Below are 23,596 nucleotides of genomic sequence, written 5' to 3' on the forward strand. Positions count from 1 at the left end.
ACGACCAAATCATCAAATCAAGTATCTAGTCAATTTTCAAAGCCTATGAATGTTAGTTGTTTTCAAGTCAAGTATTCTCCTAACACGTTTATATAAAATTTAAATACAGAAGCAATGTATTTCTAACAATGGGAGTGGGAGTAAGATGAACAAGTTTAAAGCATAGTATCTTCCGTGCAGACCGACATTAAAAATTTAGTTTGGAATGTTCAATGTTCATTTCTACGATGACAACCAGAGATAAAATAAAAATAATTTCTCTATGATGACAACTACATATTTCGAAATGTATTAATACATACATTGGTACATCTTTTCTCTTTACCCAACACCCCTTTTAGTAGGAAAAGACGGAAATTTTAAAGCTCTATCTTTGCAACACTGTAAAACGATTACTTCAAGGAGCAGTAATAAAAGTTAAAACATTCTTATAAGAAATTTATTTAAAGAAAAAAAAAAAATACAGACATTATTAAAATTTGTGCAGTTTATAAGTAAAGACAAGTATAAAACATCATATCCACACTAAGGGTGATCTTATCACATAGATCTTTATCACATTGTTGATAAATTTTAATAGACTAAAAAATCTATACTTGCACAACCACCAGCCACTTTCAAAAAATTTTTTTTAAATATAGAGTTTACTATGAAAGATGTAATAAAACAAAAACTATGTAACAAATTATGCAGTTTAAAGAGAGTAAATCACAGGGAACTTTAATAGATTTACATTATTTGTTTTACTTTTATATATAGTCACCGAGAATAAATTTTTTTATTCACATATTACAAAACTTACTAAATAGGTACTAGCTAGGGTGGCTTTGAAATAAAATAGCAGCTGCACAAATAAAACACTTTATAAAGACTAGAAAACAGGATGTCAATAAATTAAAATAACTAAACTAAAAATAGCAACTATGCTCCAGATAATTACAATAATTAGAAAACTTATACAAAACTAACTGTTTCAACCATGTTTCCATGTCACTTTAAATAATACAATTTAATTTTATAAAAAGAAAACCTGAACGGTGTTGTAAGGTAGGGGTACAAATAAAAGAAGAATTCCTTGGTGTCACATTACATGAAAAACAAAATCAATTATCCTGAAGTGTTCCAAGAGAGCAAATTATAAAAACACACTGAACAAGTAAATATACATTTTCTTAGGCTGTTTATTGTGTTCTGTAGGGAATGTCTGAAATCTTTAGATCATATAAGTATATACGTATATATATATAAATTATGACTGTAACNTATATATATATATAATGGGAAACTTCTTGAACCTTTTGTCTTCTAATTGGGAATTAATTTTTCTTAGGTATCAGGTTCTAGTTTGGTCGCTGGTCGAAATGATAAAAAACAGCAGCAATAATTTTTTATTAAATTCTAACGTTTCGCTCCCGATCGGGAACTTTTTCAAAGATTATCTTTCAAATAAAACACAATATTTTGTACAAGTCACACTAAAAACTTGAAAATATAAAACAACTTAATGATTTACAATATTAACACGCATTACATTTTTATTTTTACGATAATTTTTTTGTTAACAAAAAGTTCCCGATCGGGAACGAAACGTTAGAATTTAATAAAAAATTATTGCTGCTGTTTTTTATCATTTTGACCAGCAGTCAAACTAGAACCTGATACCTAAGAAAAATAATTCCCAATTATATATATATATAACAATAACGATATGCTACTAAAAACAAATGAGCTTTTCAATTCACAACATTTACGTTAGCTAAAAGTTAGCACTCAATTGAACCACTGCATTAAGTGATTCGATAAGAGTGGTAAAATTATTTCCAACCTAGCAGTATCTAGGTAGGTATGTGAATTGAAAAGCCAATAGTAAGAAAAAAAAAATCATCTAGAACATCTATCCTTAAGTCACCTACCTAAAAATAAATGTTTAGTGGTCCACTTTACATTGTGATAGAGCAAAAAAACTTATGCATTGTGACTGGGCAAAAAAAAACTTATAGAAATGCCACCAGGTCACTTATTACACATGTAGTCTAGTGTAAAACTTATATTTGGTAGTGAGCAATAATGTTTTATTTAAAATTTAAGTACGGATAGTTTCATTTTTGATTTCTTATTTTGTATATTCTTCTATACCTATGGATCGTGCGTTCATGTATTGATAATTTATGTATTCTGTTCAAATAAGATATATTTTCTTATTAAGATCACAGATATTAATATTATGAATAATGCAGATATTTACGAAATATTAACGGGAATAGTGAAATAAAAAAAAAACATTAAACAAGTCGCTTGAAAGAAAATTTTAAATTTGTTCCACTAACAGTAATGTGTAGATTTGTAGAGATCTATTTTATTAAATATACGAATTCGTCTAATACTTGATGTATATGTGAAAAACTATTACTACATCATGGCACTACAATATTTTCTATATGTAAATTGTAATATTGCACCGTTTGCATTACGTTAAAAGCCACCCTTTTTAAAATGTTTCTATTATTATATTCGAATATATATCAATGGTCAAACCACAGTTTATTGCTTACCTAAGAGTATTTACATTTACAACAATTAACAAAGATAATGTGAAATCGTTGGTGGGGTCACAATAATTTGACCACTAATATATGCCTAAAATGCAGTCAATATATGAGTTTTATAAAAATAAATATACTTGCATATTTATCTATATAAAATTATTTGTATGTTGCGTTACTAAAAATTTTACTAGAACCATTAATAGGTGTTAGTTAATTCTTTTTTTCAGTATCTTTGAATTTCTGGATTTGTATCAGTTATCAATTTTTCGTATTAGGCCACGTCGTTTAAGATGTTTAAGTGCACATTTAGCCGCTGTACATTTTGCAATACGATAATTACGACCAATTCCTTTAAACAAACCTTTCCCAAATACTTCTACTGTAACTCTAACTCTCCTACCATCCGCTAACTTTTCTGGTTTGCCAAATTTGGCCGTCTCAGGTTCCAATTCCAGAAGTTCTCTTATAGGCGATTTGGGTACCTTATTGCTAAATTGTTCAATCTCCGTTTTCATCATTTTATAATATACTTTCCAAACGGCATCAAGAGACATGCCAGAATCTAAAAATATTGCTCCTGCTACAGATTCAAATACGTCTCCTAATGCTTTTGGTACTTCGACATCTTCCACTTCTTCACATTCAGTTTCCACCATTAGATACAACTCGTCGACAAGTGAATGACCACTTTCTTCCTGAAGCCTAATAAATTTTTCCACAACTTCGTTTAATCCAGGTGATAAATGCCGAAAATATTTATGAAAACCATTTCGAACTGCCAGAGATGCAAATATTGTGTTATTTACCAAAGCTGACCTCAAATCAGTTAAAGCGCCAGGTGAGTGCATTCTTGGGTCTTCATAAAGATGTCTGGTAATCAAGTAATCCAGTACTGCATCTCCTAAAAATTCTAAGCGCTGATAACAATCGGTAAGTTGATTTGGAGAGTATGAAGCGTGAGTTAGTGCCTGTAATAAATAGGAACGATCTCTAAATTTGTATCCAATGTGACGTTCAAATTTATCATATCCATCAAGTAATCGTTCTAATTCACCTTCTGGATCTGCAATATGTCTTAATAGAGGCGATCGTGGCAACTCAACTTCACCATAAGATCCGTCGTCGATTTTAGGTAAAACTCTTATTCCTAGCCATGCCATAAAAAGGAGAGCACCACGGGGTCCGCATTCAATAAGGTATGCTCCAATCACTGCTTCTACACAATCTGCTATGCTTTTATCAGGTATACTGTGTTGTGTCACTAGATTATAGGGGATTACATTCGGCAATGAATAACCTTCACCTCTCTCACGAACCATTGAACAAATATCATCTAAAGTCATATTTCGTGTAGCAGCCATATCGGCGACTGTCCAACAATTTGCTGGAAATTGAGCATCTATCAGAGCTTCTTCAAGTTCTTTCGGAACATAGAAACAAGGCGGAAGCCAATTATCATGTGGATCGAACTTAGTAGCTATCATAAATTCACCTAGTCCTTTTCTCTTACCAAGGCGGTACAGATTAAGATTGCTTACTTGTTTTGAGCGCAGATGGCTTAATTTGCCTTCATGAACATTCTCGTATTTGGCATAGAGGTAATTGGTAATAGCGTATTTTAAAAATGAATCGCCAATTGTTTCTAGACGTTCCAAATTGATACCGTCATTTGCATTCGACATTGTTAATGCTTGTAATAGAACATTTGGACTAGGACCAGGATGTTCCTCCAAATTAGGCTGTCTATCAAAACTAAATGTTAGAGTCTCTGATATGTCGTAGTCGTTAACATATTCCGTGTACTTAATTTCGAATGATCTGGGAGCTTTTATTTCATTTATGAAAAGAATGTTAAAATCAAAACTATCCAAACTGGTTTTAATACTTTTCTGTTCCGTGTGGTTTCTATTAGGATTTCTTTGAAATTCACAGTCTGATCTCACTAATATTCCACTGGACAGAATATATTCTTTATTCTTTGCACATGCTTCATGGAAATCTGTCCTTAAGGCTTCAGTGAGTTCACTGTCATCATCGATTTTCCAAGCATTGCTATCGTCAAATAAATAAAACTCTTTATCTTCATCATGATCATCTTCTACGGCTTCAGCTTGGTGATCACCAGTAAATTCAATTCTTAATCCACCCCATTCGGATCCTGAATCTTCAATTGTTAAATCTGAATCGGTATCAGAAAAATCGTCATAAATATTATCTAAATTCAACCAACTAGTCGGCGAAGCATAGCGCACTACAGCGCTCGTACCAACTGTATCAGTCACTTCTGCCATTTCATTACACCATGTTCCAATCTCTATCCACTTCTCGTCATTTGAATTTTCATCCTCGCTTTCTTCCAAAGGCGATTCAGTTTGTTCCGTCTTCATATCGTCACTAATTTCAGTTATTTTCAATTCTTGCAGCTTCTCCTCTGCCCTCTGTTCCAGTAATTTTAATTTCTCCTCTTGTTTTTTAAGCTCGTCTTCTCTAGACTTCTTCAATACATCTGATAAGCTCCAACCAAAATTTAAAGAGGGCCATTTAAAATCTAAGTAAAACATAAAATTTAAGTCAGTTTCAGTTAATTTATTAAAAGTGCTAATTTTAATGTTTTTCAAGTAATGTACTTACCTTCAGGTAACTTAACTTTGCCTAAATTTAAAGCAAAAGCCACTGTTTCTCGAATTTGATTAGCTAAAAGCAATGCATTAATTCTATAGAGTATGCATGGTAAGGCAACAGCTTTCCTCCAGAGTGACGCAGGGAAGGGATGTATTGAACAAAGTTCCGGAACTAATATTTGCTTCTGCTCTAAATTTTCTCTTTTAGCTCTTTTTGTTTCTTCGCTACTTGTTGGTAAAGCAACACCTTTTCTGTTAACATATCGTGGAGTTAAAAAGTTTAATCTAGCTGAAGTGTGGTCAACATCTAGCAAGTTCTGAGTTAAACTCTGTATCTGAATACCATACTTTCTTAAATAATACTCCTCAAATGTCGCATATTCTGATCCAGGAAAGGCAGATGTTGGATTAAGATTATGACAAATTTCTGCAACATAAAAATATTGTGGCTGATCTTGGTTACGATACCAAGGCATAACAACAGCATCTCGATATTCTTCTGCGTTAAAAACATAGCTTTTCCTATCATCATCTGGTATTATCACAGGAACAGTGGTCAAATTTTCAAAAATCAAGTCTACAAATTGCCAGTCAACTTCGACCCCACCGTCAGCTAAAAGAAATATAAATTTTTTCCAGTAAAATGTACTTTATAAAATATTCAAATTACCATTAAGCGTAGGTACTATTAAATAATTATTGGAGGAGGCATCTGGGTTGAAAAGCATTAAATATTTTTGAAGTCTTAACACACTCGTAAATGTGTAATTCACAAATTCTCTAATCCTTTTTATTTGATCATTGTTCAAAACTATGCTCTGTGAAATCAGTTCCAAATCCACACATACTTCACCTGACCTAGTAAATATTGGAAAAGCAGATATCTGGAAAAAATGTTACTTAGGGACCCAAAAACTATGTGAAACTTGTTAAGGTGTTTGTTCAGAACACAAACCTTTGGTATTTCCTTTGAAGTTAGAATCCCGAAACCTTGCGGGGACTCTTCTGGTGGATATATTCTTCTACCCCTGGTGTTCTGTTCCTCTGGAAGTGGACACGTAAGAGTCATAATTATTTTATAAAAATAAGTAGGTTGGCCAGCAACTGGATGGCAATTGAGTAAAGCATCAGCAATTCGTTTATAATAATACTGACGTCTTTTAGTGGTACCTAGGTTAAAATGTTTTATTATTTTTGAGAAATACATTTAGCAATTTTTACCTGGTCTAATATCAGAATTTTCATCATCTGGCTCATCGAGAGTGAAATTGTTCCAATCATCTTCCGTTGCACGAAAATTCTCTTTATTTATCGGTTGCAAATAATCGTCTAACTCTTTTGTCTTATGTAAAAGTTGGCAAAGCATGAAAGCAGCAGCACGTCTAGCAAGTAAGCTGTTAGGCATCGGAGGACTGGTAACCGTCTGTTTAACGGGTGAATTAATAGGAAGTCTAATGTGGCAAATACATTGTCCAGATAAGTCTTTTTCCTCATACCACAAAGGTGTTAGGCGAGTAAATGTATCACTTGGTAATTTGGCACAATACTTATTTAACAGAGGAATAGCATTTTCCAGTGTGACACATGGTGCTCCGTATTCTGGTAATGGTTGATATGGTTTGCAGCAAGTAGAGTAAGCATCTGCCAACAGTTCCTCCTCTTTATCAGGCTCTAAACTACTACATCTTTTCAACAAGGTATTTTCGACTTCATTATATTCTGCTAAATTTGAAACAAATGACGGTATCTCGTCTTCGTTCGCAAATAAAATATAATAAGCATCAGTCGCACGAGCCCTTGCCTTACTTTGAATATAACTGTGGAATGTTTTCGGTAAGTCAAATCTTATAACTAGATTGCATTTTGGTAAATCACAGCCCTGTTCCAATAAAGAAGTAGTTACTAATATATTACATTCATGGCATCTAAATTTTCGTAAGACCTCTTCCTGAGTCTTATGTTCATGTTCGGCCTCTCGAGGTTCTCTTATTGGATCTGCGACCTTCTCAACAGAAAATAATGTTGATACCCACCAGAAGTCATCATCCGTTTGGGATAAAGCCTAAAGAAAAAATATTACTGTCAGTAATATGTGTAATTAAATGTTCAATGATGCACGCTATTTATAATTTTTGTGTTCAGTATTAATTTCAACTGAATTTTGATCATAATTATATATATCAGAATTACTTACGCATAATAGTGCGAAAATCGCTTTTGCCTTATAGCGATTATGAACAAAAATGAGCGCACACAAAATTTCTTCACTCTGCGGTCTTGAAACAAAAGATCTCCTTGAAGTTTTACTCTTTCCTCTTGCATTAGTAGGAATATCTGTTTCAGTTACCTTTTCTGCACTATTTGGTTTTTCTCCAGGAGGTTTAAACTGTTTTAAAATTTCAATGAATTTTAAAACTTTAGGTGTAGAGTACTGTCTTAATCTCTCTGGATCATCTAATTTTTCAAACTCATAATCACAAGCTGCCCTGACAGTAACCAGTGTCGACGAAATCATACAAAGTAAGAGGTAGTGTCTTTCATAAGGGACTTTAACTTTCAATTTTTCTATTTTTGAAAGAATATGCAGAGCTGCCTTATCAGCACCCCATGGTCCTAAATCTTCGAGAATCTCTAGGAAATCATTCAGTAATTGCAATGGAGTGTCTTTTGGATTAGGTACTTCTTTCAGCTCTTCTAAGAGTTCGTCATCATATATTTCACTAGGATCATAACGGTGCTCTAATAAAAACAATTTTGAGTAATTCACTATAGATTTTATACTAAGATGCAAATCGAACTGTTGAAATCGTGAACATTCGATAATATTTTCCCGTGGACGACAGGATAAGCGAATTAAGGTTACTATTTCAGATGATGTATCTACAGAACAATTTAGCAATTTTTCCAGGCGCCTTAGCTCTGCTTCTAATCGGTCTGGTTGTAATTCCAACCCTAACAGTCCTGTCGTTAAACCAAGAATTCGTGGTTTGTCTTTGGGTAAATTTCTATATTTGTTCATAATAAATTTTATGAATGTTTGACGATGACCATAAAGACAATCGTCGATAACTAAGAGATTGAAATAAGCCAAATCCTCTATAACATCCTCACGACTTAATATTTCTACAGAAATTTCCGCAGTAGTTATTATTACTTGATAATTATTTAAATACTCCTTGATATGTTCTATTTCTTCAATACTTTTTGTGATACTTACAACATTTAAATCAGTCAGATATTTAACATGGCATGTCATAATAGGTACATTCTGTAAATCTAAAATAAATAAAGCTCTTTTGCTAGGGATCTTTCGCATTTGCCATGAGAATTCTTGCAGTAATTTCACTACTGTGAAAGCTTTTGAAGAACTAGTACTCGAACATACTATTGTATTTCTTTTTTTTGCCGATTCCAATAATTCCACTTGATACTCCTTAGGAGTAAATGTATGTGTATACACATTCTCATTCAAATAACATGCCATTATATGTATATTTATATTTATTTTGGGATTTACTGAATGGTTTTAAGGTTAGGATAGTCTTCTATCTTGTGAATTATATCCATAAACTCATTGAGATGACAAGTTATATTCATTTTTGTAATTAAATCCATAATAAAACTATTGCCCACTCATTTTAAATCTATTGTAATTTGTTTACAAACAGTTACTGTTAAATAATAGACACTATTTTATATGGGCAAAAGGCAAATCTGACAAACACAAAACAGAGAAAAGACCGACAAACATTAACATCACGGCACGGCTCACAGAAAACCATAGAAAATATAGTTTTAATATTAGGTTTTCTATGCAGAAAACAAATCGACTTATTTCAATTTAATTTGTGGTATGCTGTAGGTCTTTTCGGGTTTTACAGTTTATTGTTCTCATCCCAGAGTGTCACTTGAAATTGGTGCATCCGAATTTCTTAAATTCATCTGAAATTGTTCTCAGAATCAAATAGGCATTTCCTAGTTGAGTTCGAGTTAAAATTAGAACCGTCTGGAATACAATAATAATATTATTTCATACTGCCTGTCATGTATTTATTTCTAAACATCAAATATCAAAATATTTATTCTGATGTTTCTCTAAAAAATTCTTCCTTAAGGGTTACTGATCTTACCATTGGACAATCTGTTCATTTAGAACAGCAATTACCAGGCAGTGTCAACTCTACTCTAAAGTGTCGAGGAGAAAACAAATCTGAAAAGACAGAATACTGATACTGAACGTACGTGTGACGTGTGACCTCGGACTGTCAGTGACTGACGGACGTTCTCTTTCCTCTTTTACTTCCGCATTTTATCCTTCTAAGCAAATTTCCAATGTTATCCATAAGATTAGTGACGTTATCGTTATCTTTTTGAGAACTGAAGAACGTCAAGTGTCAAGTCGAAATTTGTCTTGCCGAGTTTTCGATCAAGCGGACGCTGCAACGCAGCTGTCAATGCCTGAATAAAAACGAAAGAAACGTATTGGACTTTAATAACTTAATAATATAAAAAAGCTTCCATTATATCGCATTGTTGTAGGTATGTAGATATTGGTAATTTTACCTTTACCCACGTTTTTTTTAGGAATATGAAATGGATACGTTTACAATTCTAGGTTAGATTTGCAGTTCAAATAACTGTATATGTGTTAATTAGTATATCATCTGTATATTTCAGGTGAATGTGTAAACTGGTAAAATATGGCTAGAGGACAACAGAAACTTCAGTCTCAAGCCAAAGCTGCAGAAAGGGCTGCAAAAGCAAAAAAACAGCAAGGACACAGTGCCACAGACCAAAAAAAAGCTGCCCAAAAAGCCTTAGTTCACGTGTGTGCTGTTTGTAAGGTACGTAATTAATATATATATTTGTTTTTTTTTAGAGTTCTTACCATTGCAATTGTAACGATTTTCAATGTATTAGTATAAAAATTATTCATTGATTTTAAAAAAATTATTTCAATATTGAGTACACATGAAATTTATTATTGAATGCAGAATTTTCCAATTAAATAAAAAGGTTGACTATCTGTGCAAATTAATGATGAACATACTAATGGTAATATTGTAGAACATTGTCAGGAATCAGTTGGATTTATTAATATTCTTTTTTTTTACAGGCTCAAATGCCAGATCCAAAGACCTACAAACAGCATTTTGAAAATAAACATCCCAAAAATGAAGTGCCTGCAGAATTAAAAGATGTTTAAATTTCATGCAATGCACTAATCACCAACTGTGTTCCATCCATGAGTTGGACACTTCTTTTATATTATGTTAATTCTTTTCTTTCTGGTGTTCTGTCTGTATAATTAATAATGGGTATTTGAATTATTTACTATTTGTATTTCAATAACATTCACTGTTAACTTTTCAATAAGTGTTTATTGTATTTGTTAATTTTTATTAGTAAGAATGTAAGAGTAAATTCTTAAAATAACAAGCAATACAAATATCGTGTTTTATTTGTCTTGTTTCTAAATTAATGTAGTTATACAAACAGCAATACCGTCTGGAAATATAGACATTTTTGTTAATCTGTGTTAAATTTTTATAATCCTACAAAATTGTAAACGGGTTAACGTTTTAAAGAAATAATATCAATTTGTGTTAACTGTTAACGTTTGCACGAGTTTGTTTATTGTTTAATAAATTAAGTAGAAAGATTATTTAGTTGTTTCAAAAGATTACATAAAAAGTACTATAAACCAAGTACTTACGTAGAAATAAGTACTATATTTACTACATACAGTAACTTCCATATAATTTTTCTTCTAAACCTCGTAGTTTTTAAGAATTTAAAAAGAAATGAAATTTTTATTGCCCAGTACTGGAGCGTAAGGCTAAATACTTAAGCAAGTTAATAATAAAGAAGCAAAAAAAAAATAATCACTGCTAGCATTTAGATAGCGAATTCATTCTATAAAACATTCATATATGTTACTTATGCATTTCTTTAATTCATAAGCACCCCGTTAGCATCATTTTAATGGGAACAAAAATTAGTTTTAGAAAAAAAAAAAATTTTAAAGTTGTATTCAACAAGTACATAGAATTTTGGCCCTTATTTCTGGAACACACACAAATGAGAATTGATGTATTCAGAAAATATTTCAGTTTGAATTCCTAAATCCATGTTCCTTTGTATGACTATTCTACATGTAATTAGTAAAAGTATCAATGAGGAATAATTTTAAACATTTTTAGCCATTTTATTAAATGTATTTATAAAATTATTAAATTAAAAAAATATTGCATAATTAAATTCCATGTTCCTTAAATATATTTTCATATTAATACTTAAATAAAATTAATTTATTTGATTGAAAGTACTATATATTTTACAAAATATTTCATATCCTGAACTTTAACAGCCCATTAAAAAAATATAGTATCAATTGCTACTAAACTTTTTAACACAATCATAAGGAATGCAAACATTCTATTATAAATTTTTTTAATATATAATAAGCTTTTTCTAAATCATCATTTATAATGATTAAATGGAAGTTACCTGGGGTTTTACCTAAAAAAAGAATAATAAATAAATGTCTACAATATATTTTTATTATTTTTACCATACGTTAATTCCTCCTCGGCAATTTTTAGGCGCTGAACTATACCTTCCTCAGTCTCTGTATTTCGGGCTTTTAATCTAGCTTCTAAAGCTTCCATAGAAGGAGGCTCTATGAAAATAAACCATGGATTAAATTCAGTCTTTTTTATTTGTTTGACACCTTGAACATCAATTTCTAGAATGCATATCTAAAAAATAACCAAATACTCAAATGGAGAGTATATGTAAGTATTATTAAATAAATATACCTTTCCAGATTTTGTTATATCGTTTACAGAAGTTTTGCTCGTACCATACATATTACCTCCAAATGTAGCAGTTTCTATAAATTTTTCACACTTAATGTCTTCAAGCATTTGTTCCTTTGTTATAAAGTGGTAATGCTGCCCATCCTTTTCACCTGGGCGAGGTTTTCTTGTAGTATGGCTTACACTAAAGCCTAATTCATTGTAAAACTCTTTCATTAACCTGGCAACCAGACTAGTTTTTCCAGATCCTGAAGGACCGCATACAACAATTGGTCGAAGATTTTTCAACGAACTCATTCTGTTAACTCTAAAGTAATTAAATGCACGTGTTCTTGCTGCAACCAATTTTTTTATTTTTCATGCTATATTTGAAGTTATGAAAACAGTCAAATCTTGTATATCATCCACTTCGAGTAGTAATTTAGATCAACGTTCTTTGTTAATAATCAGATAATTACGCAACAAATTAAAATTACATTAAAACAAGCTTTAAACATAACACAAAATAACCACAACAAATTTTACACGTGTGTGTGTAGTAGGTAGTAGCACAGCATAAGTATCAATGCTGTGGTAGTAGTAAGTAGTGATAACTGATAAGTAGTACACTGTTTTAGTCACAAAATATATAATAGTTCTTTTTGGTAGTAGTCACAAAACAATAAAACATAGGTAATAGTCATTGTACTGTTTTAAAGTACGTTCGTCAAGTCTACTCGTTCGTCAATGTTTGTATGTACAGTGCACACCAGATGTTCCTAAATGTAGGTACTATTGTACTAAATTCGTACAATTTAGATTCAAAGAGGAAGTACCTCGTGCGAATTTATAAGTAGTACAATTTAAAATTTTCTCACAATGAAGTAATTTGACTTTAGTATTCATGAGTTTTCCTTTCATCATTTCTAACCTTTGTATATCTATGTTCTATGATCATTTTTATGTTCCCTGTTCAATGTAGGTAGGTACTTTGTGACTTTGAATTTAATGAGCATTTATGCTGGAGGCTGTCCCGTTCGTAGATTAGGTAGAGTTGTCCCGTTTTGCTATCGAATTATTCACGTAGTACAGGAGTTGTCTCTGAAATTATCACTCATCAAATGCAAATCTTATATCTTCTGTCTCTGCAAAATAAGGAGGTACCTATATTTGTAATTCACGTCACAGTAAAAAGAGGTTTCCCAGTCTTGGAGGCAGAATAAAATTACAGAAAGCCATTTTTTCTGATATAATATATATTGAAGTGTGCAAAATTTATTGTAGCTTACTGCTTTCGAATGTTATGTACACGTAGTACAATTTTAGAAAATTTAGTACAATTTTGGAAAAAACTGCACATTAGTTTTTATAGTGCGGGAACAACCCTGGTTTAAACATTAGAATCTACTGATCTCATAAAAACACATGAACTTTCAACTTTCAATTGATGAATGAATATTTTTATAGTGTTCTTAATAAATAGAGTAAAGGGTAAAAAAATATATGTAGTAACATCCCAAAAAGTAGTGAAGATTTTCTTAAATTACTGCTTTATGAATGTAAAAAAAGTATTATGATGCCACGCAGTGTTCAAGTATGAATTTGAAAACATTATTCAATGAGAAGATAGGTACCTATTCATTAATTTAAAAAATAATGTTTAAACTATAACGAAAAACTTTAAGGACACTACCTCTGAAAACCAAAATAGTTTTTCTTTATCTTCGATTGATAACATTACCTACTGTTGTTAAATAACTAGCGAAAGGAATGTGTTTATGTTACATAACTTTATTTTTAAAAATTTTAAATATACTTATTTCAGAGGTCGCACTGGGTGAATAATATGTGATAGCGATGGTTTAGGAGGTCGTGATTTTATTTGATTTAGTTATACTGTTCCATCAGCATTTGGTAAGCATGCTATTAGGACTATTCATTTTTAAAGTATTTTTTTATTTACTTTAATAAGCAATTTATTTACTTATAGTTTTTATTAAAAATAATCTTAATTAAGAAATCGCCTTAACTGCGTTAAATAGATAAGTTTTGAGGTAGGCAATATTATTTACTCGATTCATTTATAAGTTAAATTTGTTTAAATATTTAAACATTTTCAACGTGTGTTATATCTCCTAAAGTGTTTGTTAACTAAGCAGGTTAAAATCGTTTCTTCAATCATGGTAAATCAAATAAGTATATAAAATAATTAATATGTTTCTCAAATCGCAAAGGTACCTTTTGAAATTAGAATACAGCATACAAAAACCATATTTGCAATTGTAAAATTTTCTTACTCATCAAAATATTTATTTGTTTAAAAAAAATATAATATAGTAACTACCATGTATGTACAACATATTATACCTTACGCAGAAATCATACGAGTTAGGACAACAAATAAGATATTTACTAAGTACATAGCAGGGTAATAATTATAACTATAAATACCTATTATAGATATCACATATCGCATAATCCCCGCACAAATGATCTTAATTTGTTGCTGTGACTTTGTCAGTAGTATATGTACAAAGTTATTAAGTATGTACCTATGTAATTTAAAACGGCACAGGAAAATGTGATTGTTATGAATTTAGACGGCACAATGCAAATTAAAACAATGATAGCTTAATACAAAATAATAATAACTGTACTTATAGCGACTTATATAGTAATGCATTAAACAAAATAGTAGATGCATATACCTGTCTTGTGCTTTATATTACTTTCAAAATGTGCTCGGTAAGTTGAAAATCGTGTTATTATCTTCTGTATTACTGGATATTTTTTGCGGCTAGCTATTAATTAGTGTGACGTAAACCTGCTAAAGTGTATGAAGTGTGTTTGTACTCTGCTCTAATTTATTTAAAAACTCATTTACCTTTCAGAAACGTCGAATGTGAATTCCTGTGAATATGGCCCATAAATATAATAACGGTAAGTTTTAATGTCTGCCAATATTGTACTAATGTTTTAACGTGGTTTTGTTATTTTATTTTTTAAGTATAAATTACATATCATAATTTTTTTTTTGGATCCAAATGTGATAATTGATCTTATTTGATTACATAAGTACGGATCTGTATATTGTACCCAGTTGTTCTTATACTATATTACCAAATAAATCAATTTAGATGTTATATTAGGAAACATATAAATATACTTGATATGAAATCAGTTATATTATATTTTTGGTATCAAACAATATTATTTCGACATTTGACAAGATATAAAGTAAAAATGAAATCCGTCGTTTATTTTTTAGCTATTTTTATCATTTCTGAAAATATTCAGAATAGAATTATGACAAAAGATGGCTATAAAAAGAAATATAACTCTGATTAAGCTGTAAATACAATATATTTTTGTACCATATCTATATGTAATAATTTCTTGACAGGAAGCGGATGTCTATATACCCATATTAATATCGCAAATTGTAAGATTGAATTCAGTTTAATTCAAATAGGTGTCTGTAGAAATTTTTTATTTGTACAAAATTATGAAAATGTATGTTTTAAAAGTAGGTATCCTTAATTAAGCACGTCAATAAACTTTAAGAAGCGATTCTATGAGTAATTTTAAGTCAAAAATATTATAAAAACACGGGTCCACGCAAATCAATAGCTTCTGAGATAAGTATATGTATATGGTGTTGAAATTAAAAAAAAAATCACCTTGTACGAGAGGCGGTGATACTCGGCGTAGTCGCTGTCACTGAAAATCCCAGAAAGTAGACGCCACTGAGTATTTTGAAAATTCCATCGTTATGTCGTTATCTGTAAGTTATGGGCTTTCCTAGAAAAAGAAGACCTTTCATTTTATTTGAAAAAACGGACCATTTTCGATTTATTACATTTATTCATTTTGATTAACGTTACCAAACACTCCACAGAATGTAAAATAACTCTAGAACTCCCCGTTTCTTAAAAACGTTCGTGGGATTTTTTGCTAAAAATTACAATTTTATATAGTGGTTAGCTAATCACCATAATCAAGTCGAAGGAACATCACTGATGTGAACTTTTGCATATTTGTTAAAGGTAGCAAGCGGTATGGCCCGGAAAAAATGCAGAGATTAGTTTCTTGGATTTTTCAGAACTACATTGTATTTAATATCATAAATATTGCCCGTTAATTTTTGCGAACATATTTTATTTCCACTTGAATACTTTTTGCTCGTAATGGTTATCATTTTCTTTAATTGTTGATAAATTACTGGAGGCAGTAAATCGTTTTTATATTCATTATATTAATGAACTGAAACAATTATTTTTTATTGCAGTTGTTATTAATTATTCGAAATAATTACTTTATTTTAATATAATTACTAACTTATTATTGAAACAAAAAAAAAGAGCCTAGTTATTTTAAATTATAATTTTTTTACGTATTTCAGGTTTTTTAGTAATTTTCCAAGTACTATTTGCCAATTTTTTATTTTAGGACCTGATCAGGTCGTCCCTTCTGATGACATTTTTACTGTAAAAGCTGACGGATATGTACGACTTCGAATTCCAGAAAGTGGTAAAGCAATTGAAACAATTACGCCAATTTCAATACCCAGTTTACTTAAACGTTCAGCAGAGGAATTTCCAGATCATACTGCCTTAGCAGCGAAAGTTAACGGAAAGTGGGAAAAAATTACCTATCAGTAAGTAGTGAGAATTTTAGATACAAAAATTTCTAGGGGGCAGTCAGCAGTATAATGATATTTATAAATATAAAAAGATCTGATGTATGCGTTTTTTAAATAAGATAACTGATGTTTGCCGTCTCCTAACTAAAATAATATTGTATGATACAAGCATGGATTAGTTCTAAGTCTATGACAACTAAATTTCAATTGTATGCAAATAAATAAATTACTTAGTTTATTTTACTGTGCCTATCCTCTGTAATCCACTATTTTATTTATGTGTGTTATTAAAGAAGGCGAATATTTCCAGTTTTTGCGTAGGGGTAAAGTAAAATAAGACCAATTTTACTTGTATTGATAATAAGAACAGTTTTATGTGGACATAAACTGCAATCTGTACGTACGTACCTATGAAAAGTAAAGCTTGTCTTGTTATTTGTTTCCTATGGAAAATTTCCTATACTGTCTTACCATTTACGTCCGCCGTATATCTTCCTTCTCTACATAACGTACATACAGACCACCCAAGTTGACAAATAATATCTGTTCCTATAAACTATTCTCAGGTGGTCAATTCATTATTTTCTTTGCTGTGCATATACTTTTATTCTTCAAATTTGCACAATAGCATTGTAATTTTTATCAAAATCAGTCGACCACCTAGAAAATGACATAAAATATGAGTCTCATTCATATAAGCTTCCATACTTTTTATTTTGCAGTATATTATTATTATACAGGTTCGGAAAGTACCGATGGTCCATCTGCCGTTACGTAAGAGCGATAAAGTAAGACATAGAAATCCATGCGATAGAGAAGGATGGCTATAATGAAGGCGTCTCATAGTCACCGCCCGTTTCGCCCTTCCACAAATAAGATCCACTTCTTATTTGTAGAAAGGCGGTGACTATTAGACGCCTTCATTATAGCCATCTTTCTCTATCGCACGGATTTCTATGACTTACTTTATCGCTCTCACGCAACGGCAGATGGACCATCGGTACTTTCCGACCCTATATGTATTATAACTTAAAAATATTGTTTGTCTGCAAAATACAATATTTACAGTCAATTAATTTTGCATTTTAGGCAATACTTAGTAAATGTCCGTACCTGCGCCAAAGCCTTTCTAGCATTAGGGTTAGAGAGGATGCATTCCGTCTGTATTTTGGGTTTTAACAGTCCTGAGTGGTTTATAGCGGATCTAGGTGCCATATTTGCAGGGTAAGTGAAGAAAATAGCGGAAAAATAAATTAAATCATTATATATTTTTAGAGGTATTGCAGTGGGTATATATACCACAAATTCGGCGGAAGCGTGTTTATATTGTGCAAAAAGTAGTAGCGCAAATATTATGGTAGTTGAGGATGAAACACAGCTACAAAAAGTTCTTTCATTTCGTTCGGAAATACCCGACTTGAAAGCTATTGTACAATATACTGGAGAACCAAGTCATCCAGATGTTATTAGCGTAATGTTAACAACAAAATAAAAGATTCAATAACTGGAATTCCTAATTTTTAGTGGAAACGACTAATGGAAATTGGGGATCAACAAACCGATGATTTATTAGAAGAATCATTGAAGAAAATAGCGGTGAATCAATGCTGTACATTAGTTTACACTGTAGGTATACCGGGAAGTAGGTAACGATAATAATAATAATAGTAGCTTTGTTTCTGGAGCAATCCAAAACAGTTTCAAACAGTCAGACGCATTCGCATTCAGATGTAGGTACCTAATGCTTCCAAAATTCATTGTTTCGAATCAAATGCGAATGCATCTCACTGTTGGAAATTGATTCTGATGGACTAGGAGCAAAGTTAAGCAAAGCTGCTTCAAAATGAATAATCATAGAGTACGTATATAAAAAATTAATAAACCTCTTAAGTGGTAACTTTTATGATATTTGTTATATGTAATTTTTAGTCTGGAACGGTCGGCAGTCCAAAAGCTGTAATGCTAAATCATGACAACTTTACATGGGACGCTTTGGCTATTTCTGAAAGACTGACGATAGAAAGGGGTAACGAAATTTTAATAAGTTACCTCCCTCTCAGTCACGTTGCAGCTCAAGTAGTAGATATATATATTACAATGACAGTAGGGGCGTCAGTATATTTTGCAGATAAACACGCCTTAAAAGGCAGTTTGGTAAATACTATGCAAGAAGTTCAGCCTACGAAATTCTTAGCTGTACCAAGAGTATGGGAAAAAATTTACGAAAAAATGATGCAAGTTGCATCTCAAAATGGATACCTGAAGAGATCTATTGCAACTTGGGCTAAGGCACATGCACTTCAATACCACATTAATAGAATTAAAGGGTAAGACTATCAAAAAATATGTCAGAGTTATATTATCACCGGAATATATTGCTCAGGATACGTCAAATTTAAAGTCGAACCCGAGTTTATGGGAAACGTCTTTTAAAAATAAATAGGGTTCTTCATGTAAGATACAGAGTGATCAAGTTTTAATAGAAATCTACTATTTTATATATTTTCTAAACCAATAAACCTATGGCTAATTTAATTCAAACGTGTTCCAGCAGAATTCGAAAATGAAAATATCGAATTGGTCCTGAAACTGTGACAGTTTAATGATGTACTTTGTCAAACTGGTGGATTCTATCTCACAAATCAATGGAAAAGTTCTAATAAACGCTTCGTTTTCGAGATACCGGATGTTCAAATTAAAAAAATATATATGTATAACGCATTTATTTAGATATCTCTTAAGATGCCCGACGTAGATGAAGATACCGACTGAACTAATAATGGACAATAATTTTACATTAATTTTACAAGATATAAAAAATAGTAGATATTTTTTTAGAACGTTATCCTCGAATACGAGCATTTTCGGAAAAATGTTAATTTGAGTAAACCATTTATTTTCAAAAGTAATAATATTGTCTGGGATACGAGGTTAAATCTAACTCACCTTGTACTGACAAGTGCGTTGAGTATTTCATATTCCAATTTTTAATTTTTAGAATAAAATCAAATTCATGGGGTTACAGTTTAGCCAGTGTTCTAATATTTAAGAAAATTAAGCAGGCCTTGGGTTTAAACCGTTGCACCTTTTGCGCTTCTGCTGCTGCTCCTTTATCGCCCGATTTAAAAAAGTATTTTCTGAGCATCGATATACCCATAATGGACGCGTTTGGTATGTCCGAAGCAAGTGGTGCACACACAGTTTGCATTGACGGAGCTACTAATCTGGACACCATTGGCATGGCCTTGCCGGGAACGAAATCGACTTTATATAATGAACAAGATGGACAAGGCGAACTTTGCATGTATGGCAGACATATTTTCATGGGATACTTAAATGATCCTGAAAAAACTGCTGAAACTCTGGATTCTGATGGATGGCTGCACACTGGTGATTTAGGCCATATCGACGAAACAGGTTTCTTATACATCACTGGTAGATTAAAAGAACTGCTCATTACAGCTGGAGGAGAAAACGTACCACCCGTACCTATCGAACAATTAGTTCAAATTGAACTTCCTTGTATAAGTAATGCCTTTTTAGTGGGTGATAGAAAAAAATTTCTCTCTATTTTACTCACCTTCAAATCAGAAATTGATAACGAAACAGGCGCTCCATTAGATACGTTGACGCCAAGTGTACAGGAATGGTTGATACAATTAGGTTGTCCTGCAACTACAGTTACTGAAATTCTTAATGCCGGTCCTGATTCTAGACTTTTAGAAGCCCTTAAAAAAGGGATTGACCGTGTTAATCAGCAAGCTACTTCCAATGCGCAAAGGATACAAAAATTAGCTGTGCTTCCAGCAGACTTTTCAGTTGCCACAGGAGAATTAGGTAAATATTTACTCATAAAAAAAATTATACCCAAATAGGAATTTTGAATTGTTTATGCATCATGCTATAATTAAAAACTATTGTTTTTTATTCTAAGATGATTTATTAATAACAATTATAAAGCTGCAATCATTTCAAAAATTCTATGAAGCTTAGGAAGTTTACAGTTTTCTTACAAGCAGTGGCGTAACCAGGTGGGTAAGATCTGTCGCGTGATTTTTATCATAGCGTACTTGATAAATGCATCGTGGTCTGTCATAATTTGTGTTGAGCTGAGAGTCTGTACATGGTAGTCTGTGCTGTACATATTTTGTGGTTATGCATTTTGATTTTGGCTATTTTCTGTTGCGATTTTTGAAATATTTTTTGTGATAGTCTGACAATGTTTAGTTCCTTTTTTTATGTGATACAAAGTTTTTTTTTATACCTACACTTTTATTTGAAGTTACCAAATATAAAACAAATATAAAACCATTTATAACTATAAAAAACAATATATTATAAATAATAAACAACTTTTATCATTATAAGTAATAAACTAATATTTTCATTTTAAAACCGTTTTACTGCAAATTTTAAGATTTTTTTTAGACCCCCCCTCAACTTTACATTCTGGTTACGCCACTGCTTACAAGTTATACATTCCTATAAATTAAAAAAAAATTGATGATTTATTATTAAGTCCCTAAATTCATGGTACTTTTTCAAAAAGCCCTGTATAAAGAATATTACCCTACACTGCTAACATCTACTTACACACCAATATTTATAGCTGTAAACATTGAAGTAGTAGATTAGGTAATAATTTAAAAGCAGATGGTAACAGAGCTCTGATTTTCAGGTCCAACTATGAAAGTGAAAAGAAGGATAGTGGAACAAAAATATGGTGATATTATTGAAAGACTTTATAATTAGTTAGTATTGATATATGGTTATATAAGGTATAGAAAAATAAAAATCAGATTTCTCAAAATAGTCTTTACTTAAAAATAATATATAAATAATACCGTCGACAAATAGTTATTTAATTTAAATGGTTTTTGTTTTAAATAAATAATTAAATGGTACACATATATTCAATATAAACAAATGTACAGTTTCCTTAAATGGTAACCAAATGCTAGCTACTGGGACATGGTTCAGCTTCCGTATTACTGTCACTACTGTCTGAATCTGGTTTACAGCAACGACACTGTTGCTTGTGCTCATGTTGACGTTTCCGTCTGTCGCATTTAGACGCCCTATGACACTTGTTACATTTACTGGACCTATATACAGGGGCTACTAATTCTACTTTTATATTAGCAGTGGCAGTTACTTTGGTAGTGTATGGGCCACTCGAACTAGATTCTGGACTACTATATTCTACAGTAACTTGAGGTTCAACAACAATACTCTGATTACAGCTTTCTTCAGTTATTGTCGTTAAACTTGGCTCTCTGGTAGCTTTGGCGGAAGTGCTACGCCTCGAAGGTTTTGAAAATGTGGTAGTTCTTGTGGGAGCTGGAGGCGGCGATGGAGGAGGTGGGGTTGATATCCTATCACTATGTTCGGTTGGTTGTAGTTCGGCTTTAGGGCCCACGAGGGCCAAAAGTAATGGAAAAAACACTAATGAGTTAGCCACAGAACCACAAAAAGAAATAAATATAACTGTAAACAAATGATTGTGAATGAATTCAAACTGAGAAGTGGCTAACACTGAAGCGCATATCAAAAATCCTAAATCACCTTTCACGATTGGTTCTGAGTTAATTTCTAGTGACAGCCTTACTCGTCGTTCTCGATTTCCTAAAGCACATAAAAAGCCCGTCAATTCCAAAAATATATTTCGACTTACTATTATGAAATGTAATGCCCCCATTGTTCCACATATAGCATTTATATTGAGAAGACACAATAGCAGCATGCATGCGATGGTGCTAAATAAGGCGCACCAAAGTTTAGTCCACTGTACAAGAACACAAGCGACAATCGCTACAGCTAAAATTGTCAGTAGGAACTGAAACCCTAAAATACGATCCAGTAATAGGAACTGATTAAAAAAGGCAAATATAAGTCCAATGGGATAATTTTTCAATCCTTCATTGTTAAACTCTTCAGAGATACTTTTTATTTGCCTGAGAGTAGATATAATATTTCCGGTACTTTTTAAATTCTTGAGGTAGAAAGGCATCTGAGCGTAAATAAGTGGTTGTGATTTAGGAATTTTCAAATCAAATTCGGCTTTTGAACTATAGTACTGAAATGGTTTTGGAGTTAAATTTGCTTGAGAACTAGAATAAGACATCTGATCATTGCTATTCCATACAGACAAATAATTGTAAAATGCTTTGGGATCTATAATACCACGATTTACCAGTCTTTTCTTAAAAATTTGACTTTTATCCACTGGAAATTCTACTATTCCAGTCTGAGCTAATAATTTAAAAGCTAATACTGCTTTTTCAGTGGCGTTGGGAAACCACTTTTCACTATTCACACAACTATGATTTCTATTGTGATCAAACTCCTCTTGGAGATCTATAAGAAAGTCCCTAAAGTTTGCTAACCAAAAGTCATTCATATTAAGTCCTCCATTGGAATCTTTAAGCACATAAGGAACATTTGTTAAAGAGGAATGATATTTATATAAAAGATCTTGGTAAAGGGGGTACTCCAGTTCCGTTGTAACTAAATAAAAATTATAAAATCCAAAAAATTTATTTTGGGCTTCTAAATATTTGTATTCTTGCGTATTTCTTGGTAAAAATGTAGATAAACGAACATCAAATTCTAATTTCAGTCCATTAAATACACAAAAAATTATAAGCACTGCATAAGTTAAACAAATTAAAACTTTAACAAAAGGTTTAAATAGACTGGGAGTTAAGTAAAGAGTGACAAACCATGTTATAAGACTCTTCTTTCGTTGGCAAATTAATTCTGTTGTTAATAAATTTGCTCCATGTTCCTGCAATTAAGAAATTATAGTAATTAGTAAACTCATTTAATTAAGACATATTCTATAGACTAACAATTTAACGATAAAAAATTTTATACTTGTATAATCAATATCTTTAAATAGAATACTTGCATACTAAATATATCAACTTTTTTTATTTGTTTTTATGAAATGGGAACATTTTCATTTTAAGATATATATATATATAT

The 23,596-nt window shown here is 31.5% G+C and overlaps 5 protein-coding genes across 9 annotated transcripts in view; 2 read left to right on the forward strand and 3 right to left on the reverse strand.

The window, feature by feature from the left end:
- Positions 1-1,687: 1,687 nt before the first annotated feature.
- On the reverse strand, positions 1,688-8,702 carry LOC108914714 (endoribonuclease Dcr-1). Its single transcript, XM_018720580.1, has 6 exons — positions 7,362-8,702; positions 6,389-7,229; positions 6,123-6,337; positions 5,838-6,051; positions 5,178-5,780; positions 1,688-5,094 (listed from the first exon to the last, which is right to left on the reverse strand). The coding sequence occupies exons 1-6, from the start codon at positions 8,649-8,651 to the stop codon at positions 2,798-2,800; spliced, it is 5,460 nt and encodes a 1,819-aa protein (XP_018576096.1). The 5' UTR covers positions 8,652-8,702; the 3' UTR covers positions 1,688-2,797.
- A 737-nt stretch (positions 8,703-9,439) lies between these two features.
- Positions 9,440-10,832, forward strand: LOC108914694 (zinc finger protein 706-like). Of its 2 annotated transcripts, none has more exons than XM_018720547.2 (3): positions 9,440-9,782; positions 9,845-10,011; positions 10,284-10,832. In XM_018720547.2, exons 2-3 carry the CDS (start codon positions 9,868-9,870, stop codon positions 10,371-10,373), a joined length of 234 nt encoding a protein of 77 aa, XP_018576063.1. In that variant the 5' UTR covers positions 9,440-9,782; positions 9,845-9,867; the 3' UTR covers positions 10,374-10,832. The 2 variants fall into 2 exon arrangements, with proteins under 2 accessions (XP_018576063.1, XP_018576062.1); XM_018720546.2 differs by having other exon boundaries at positions 9,443-9,706.
- A 661-nt stretch (positions 10,833-11,493) lies between these two features.
- Positions 11,494-12,658, reverse strand: LOC108914698 (guanylate kinase-like). 2 transcript variants are annotated; one of them, XM_018720554.1, is made up of 3 exons: positions 11,989-12,657; positions 11,742-11,928; positions 11,494-11,689 (listed from the first exon to the last, which is right to left on the reverse strand). In XM_018720554.1, exons 1-3 carry the CDS (start codon positions 12,283-12,285, stop codon positions 11,586-11,588), a joined length of 588 nt encoding a protein of 195 aa, XP_018576070.1. In that variant the 5' UTR covers positions 12,286-12,657; the 3' UTR covers positions 11,494-11,585. The 2 variants fall into 2 exon arrangements, with proteins under 2 accessions (XP_018576070.1, XP_018576071.1); XM_018720555.1 differs by having other exon boundaries at positions 11,622-11,689; positions 11,747-11,928; positions 11,989-12,658.
- Positions 12,659-13,835: 1,177 nt separating this feature from the next.
- Positions 13,836-21,419, forward strand: LOC108914708 (long-chain-fatty-acid--CoA ligase ACSBG2). 3 transcript variants are annotated; one of them, XM_018720574.1, is made up of 9 exons: positions 13,836-13,881; positions 14,859-14,907; positions 16,417-16,624; positions 17,699-17,833; positions 17,885-18,080; positions 18,134-18,235; positions 18,539-18,936; positions 19,608-20,446; positions 21,288-21,419. In XM_018720574.1, exons 2-9 carry the CDS (start codon positions 14,886-14,888, stop codon positions 21,359-21,361), a joined length of 1,974 nt encoding a protein of 657 aa, XP_018576090.1. In that variant the 5' UTR covers positions 13,836-13,881; positions 14,859-14,885; the 3' UTR covers positions 21,362-21,419. The 3 variants fall into 3 exon arrangements, with proteins under 3 accessions (XP_018576090.1, XP_018576089.1, XP_018576091.1); XM_018720573.1 differs by lacking the exon at positions 13,836-13,881 and adding an exon at positions 14,491-14,712; XM_018720575.1 differs by lacking the exon at positions 13,836-13,881 and adding an exon at positions 14,779-14,801.
- Positions 21,420-21,440: 21 nt separating this feature from the next.
- Positions 21,441-23,596, reverse strand: part of LOC108914707 (protein patched) — a 17,196-nt gene continuing 15,040 nt past the window's right edge. The window contains exon 5 of the mRNA XM_018720572.1: positions 21,441-23,396. Coding sequence (XP_018576088.1) covers positions 21,567-23,396 — 1,830 coding nt within the window. The 3' untranslated portion in view covers positions 21,441-21,566. The remainder of the gene's footprint in view (positions 23,397-23,596) is intronic.

Source organism: Anoplophora glabripennis, unplaced genomic scaffold (genome assembly GCF_000390285.2).
Source record: "Anoplophora glabripennis isolate ALB-LARVAE unplaced genomic scaffold, Agla_2.0 scaffold727, whole genome shotgun sequence".
In the NCBI taxonomy this organism is placed as follows: domain Eukaryota; kingdom Metazoa; phylum Arthropoda; class Insecta; order Coleoptera; family Cerambycidae; genus Anoplophora; species Anoplophora glabripennis.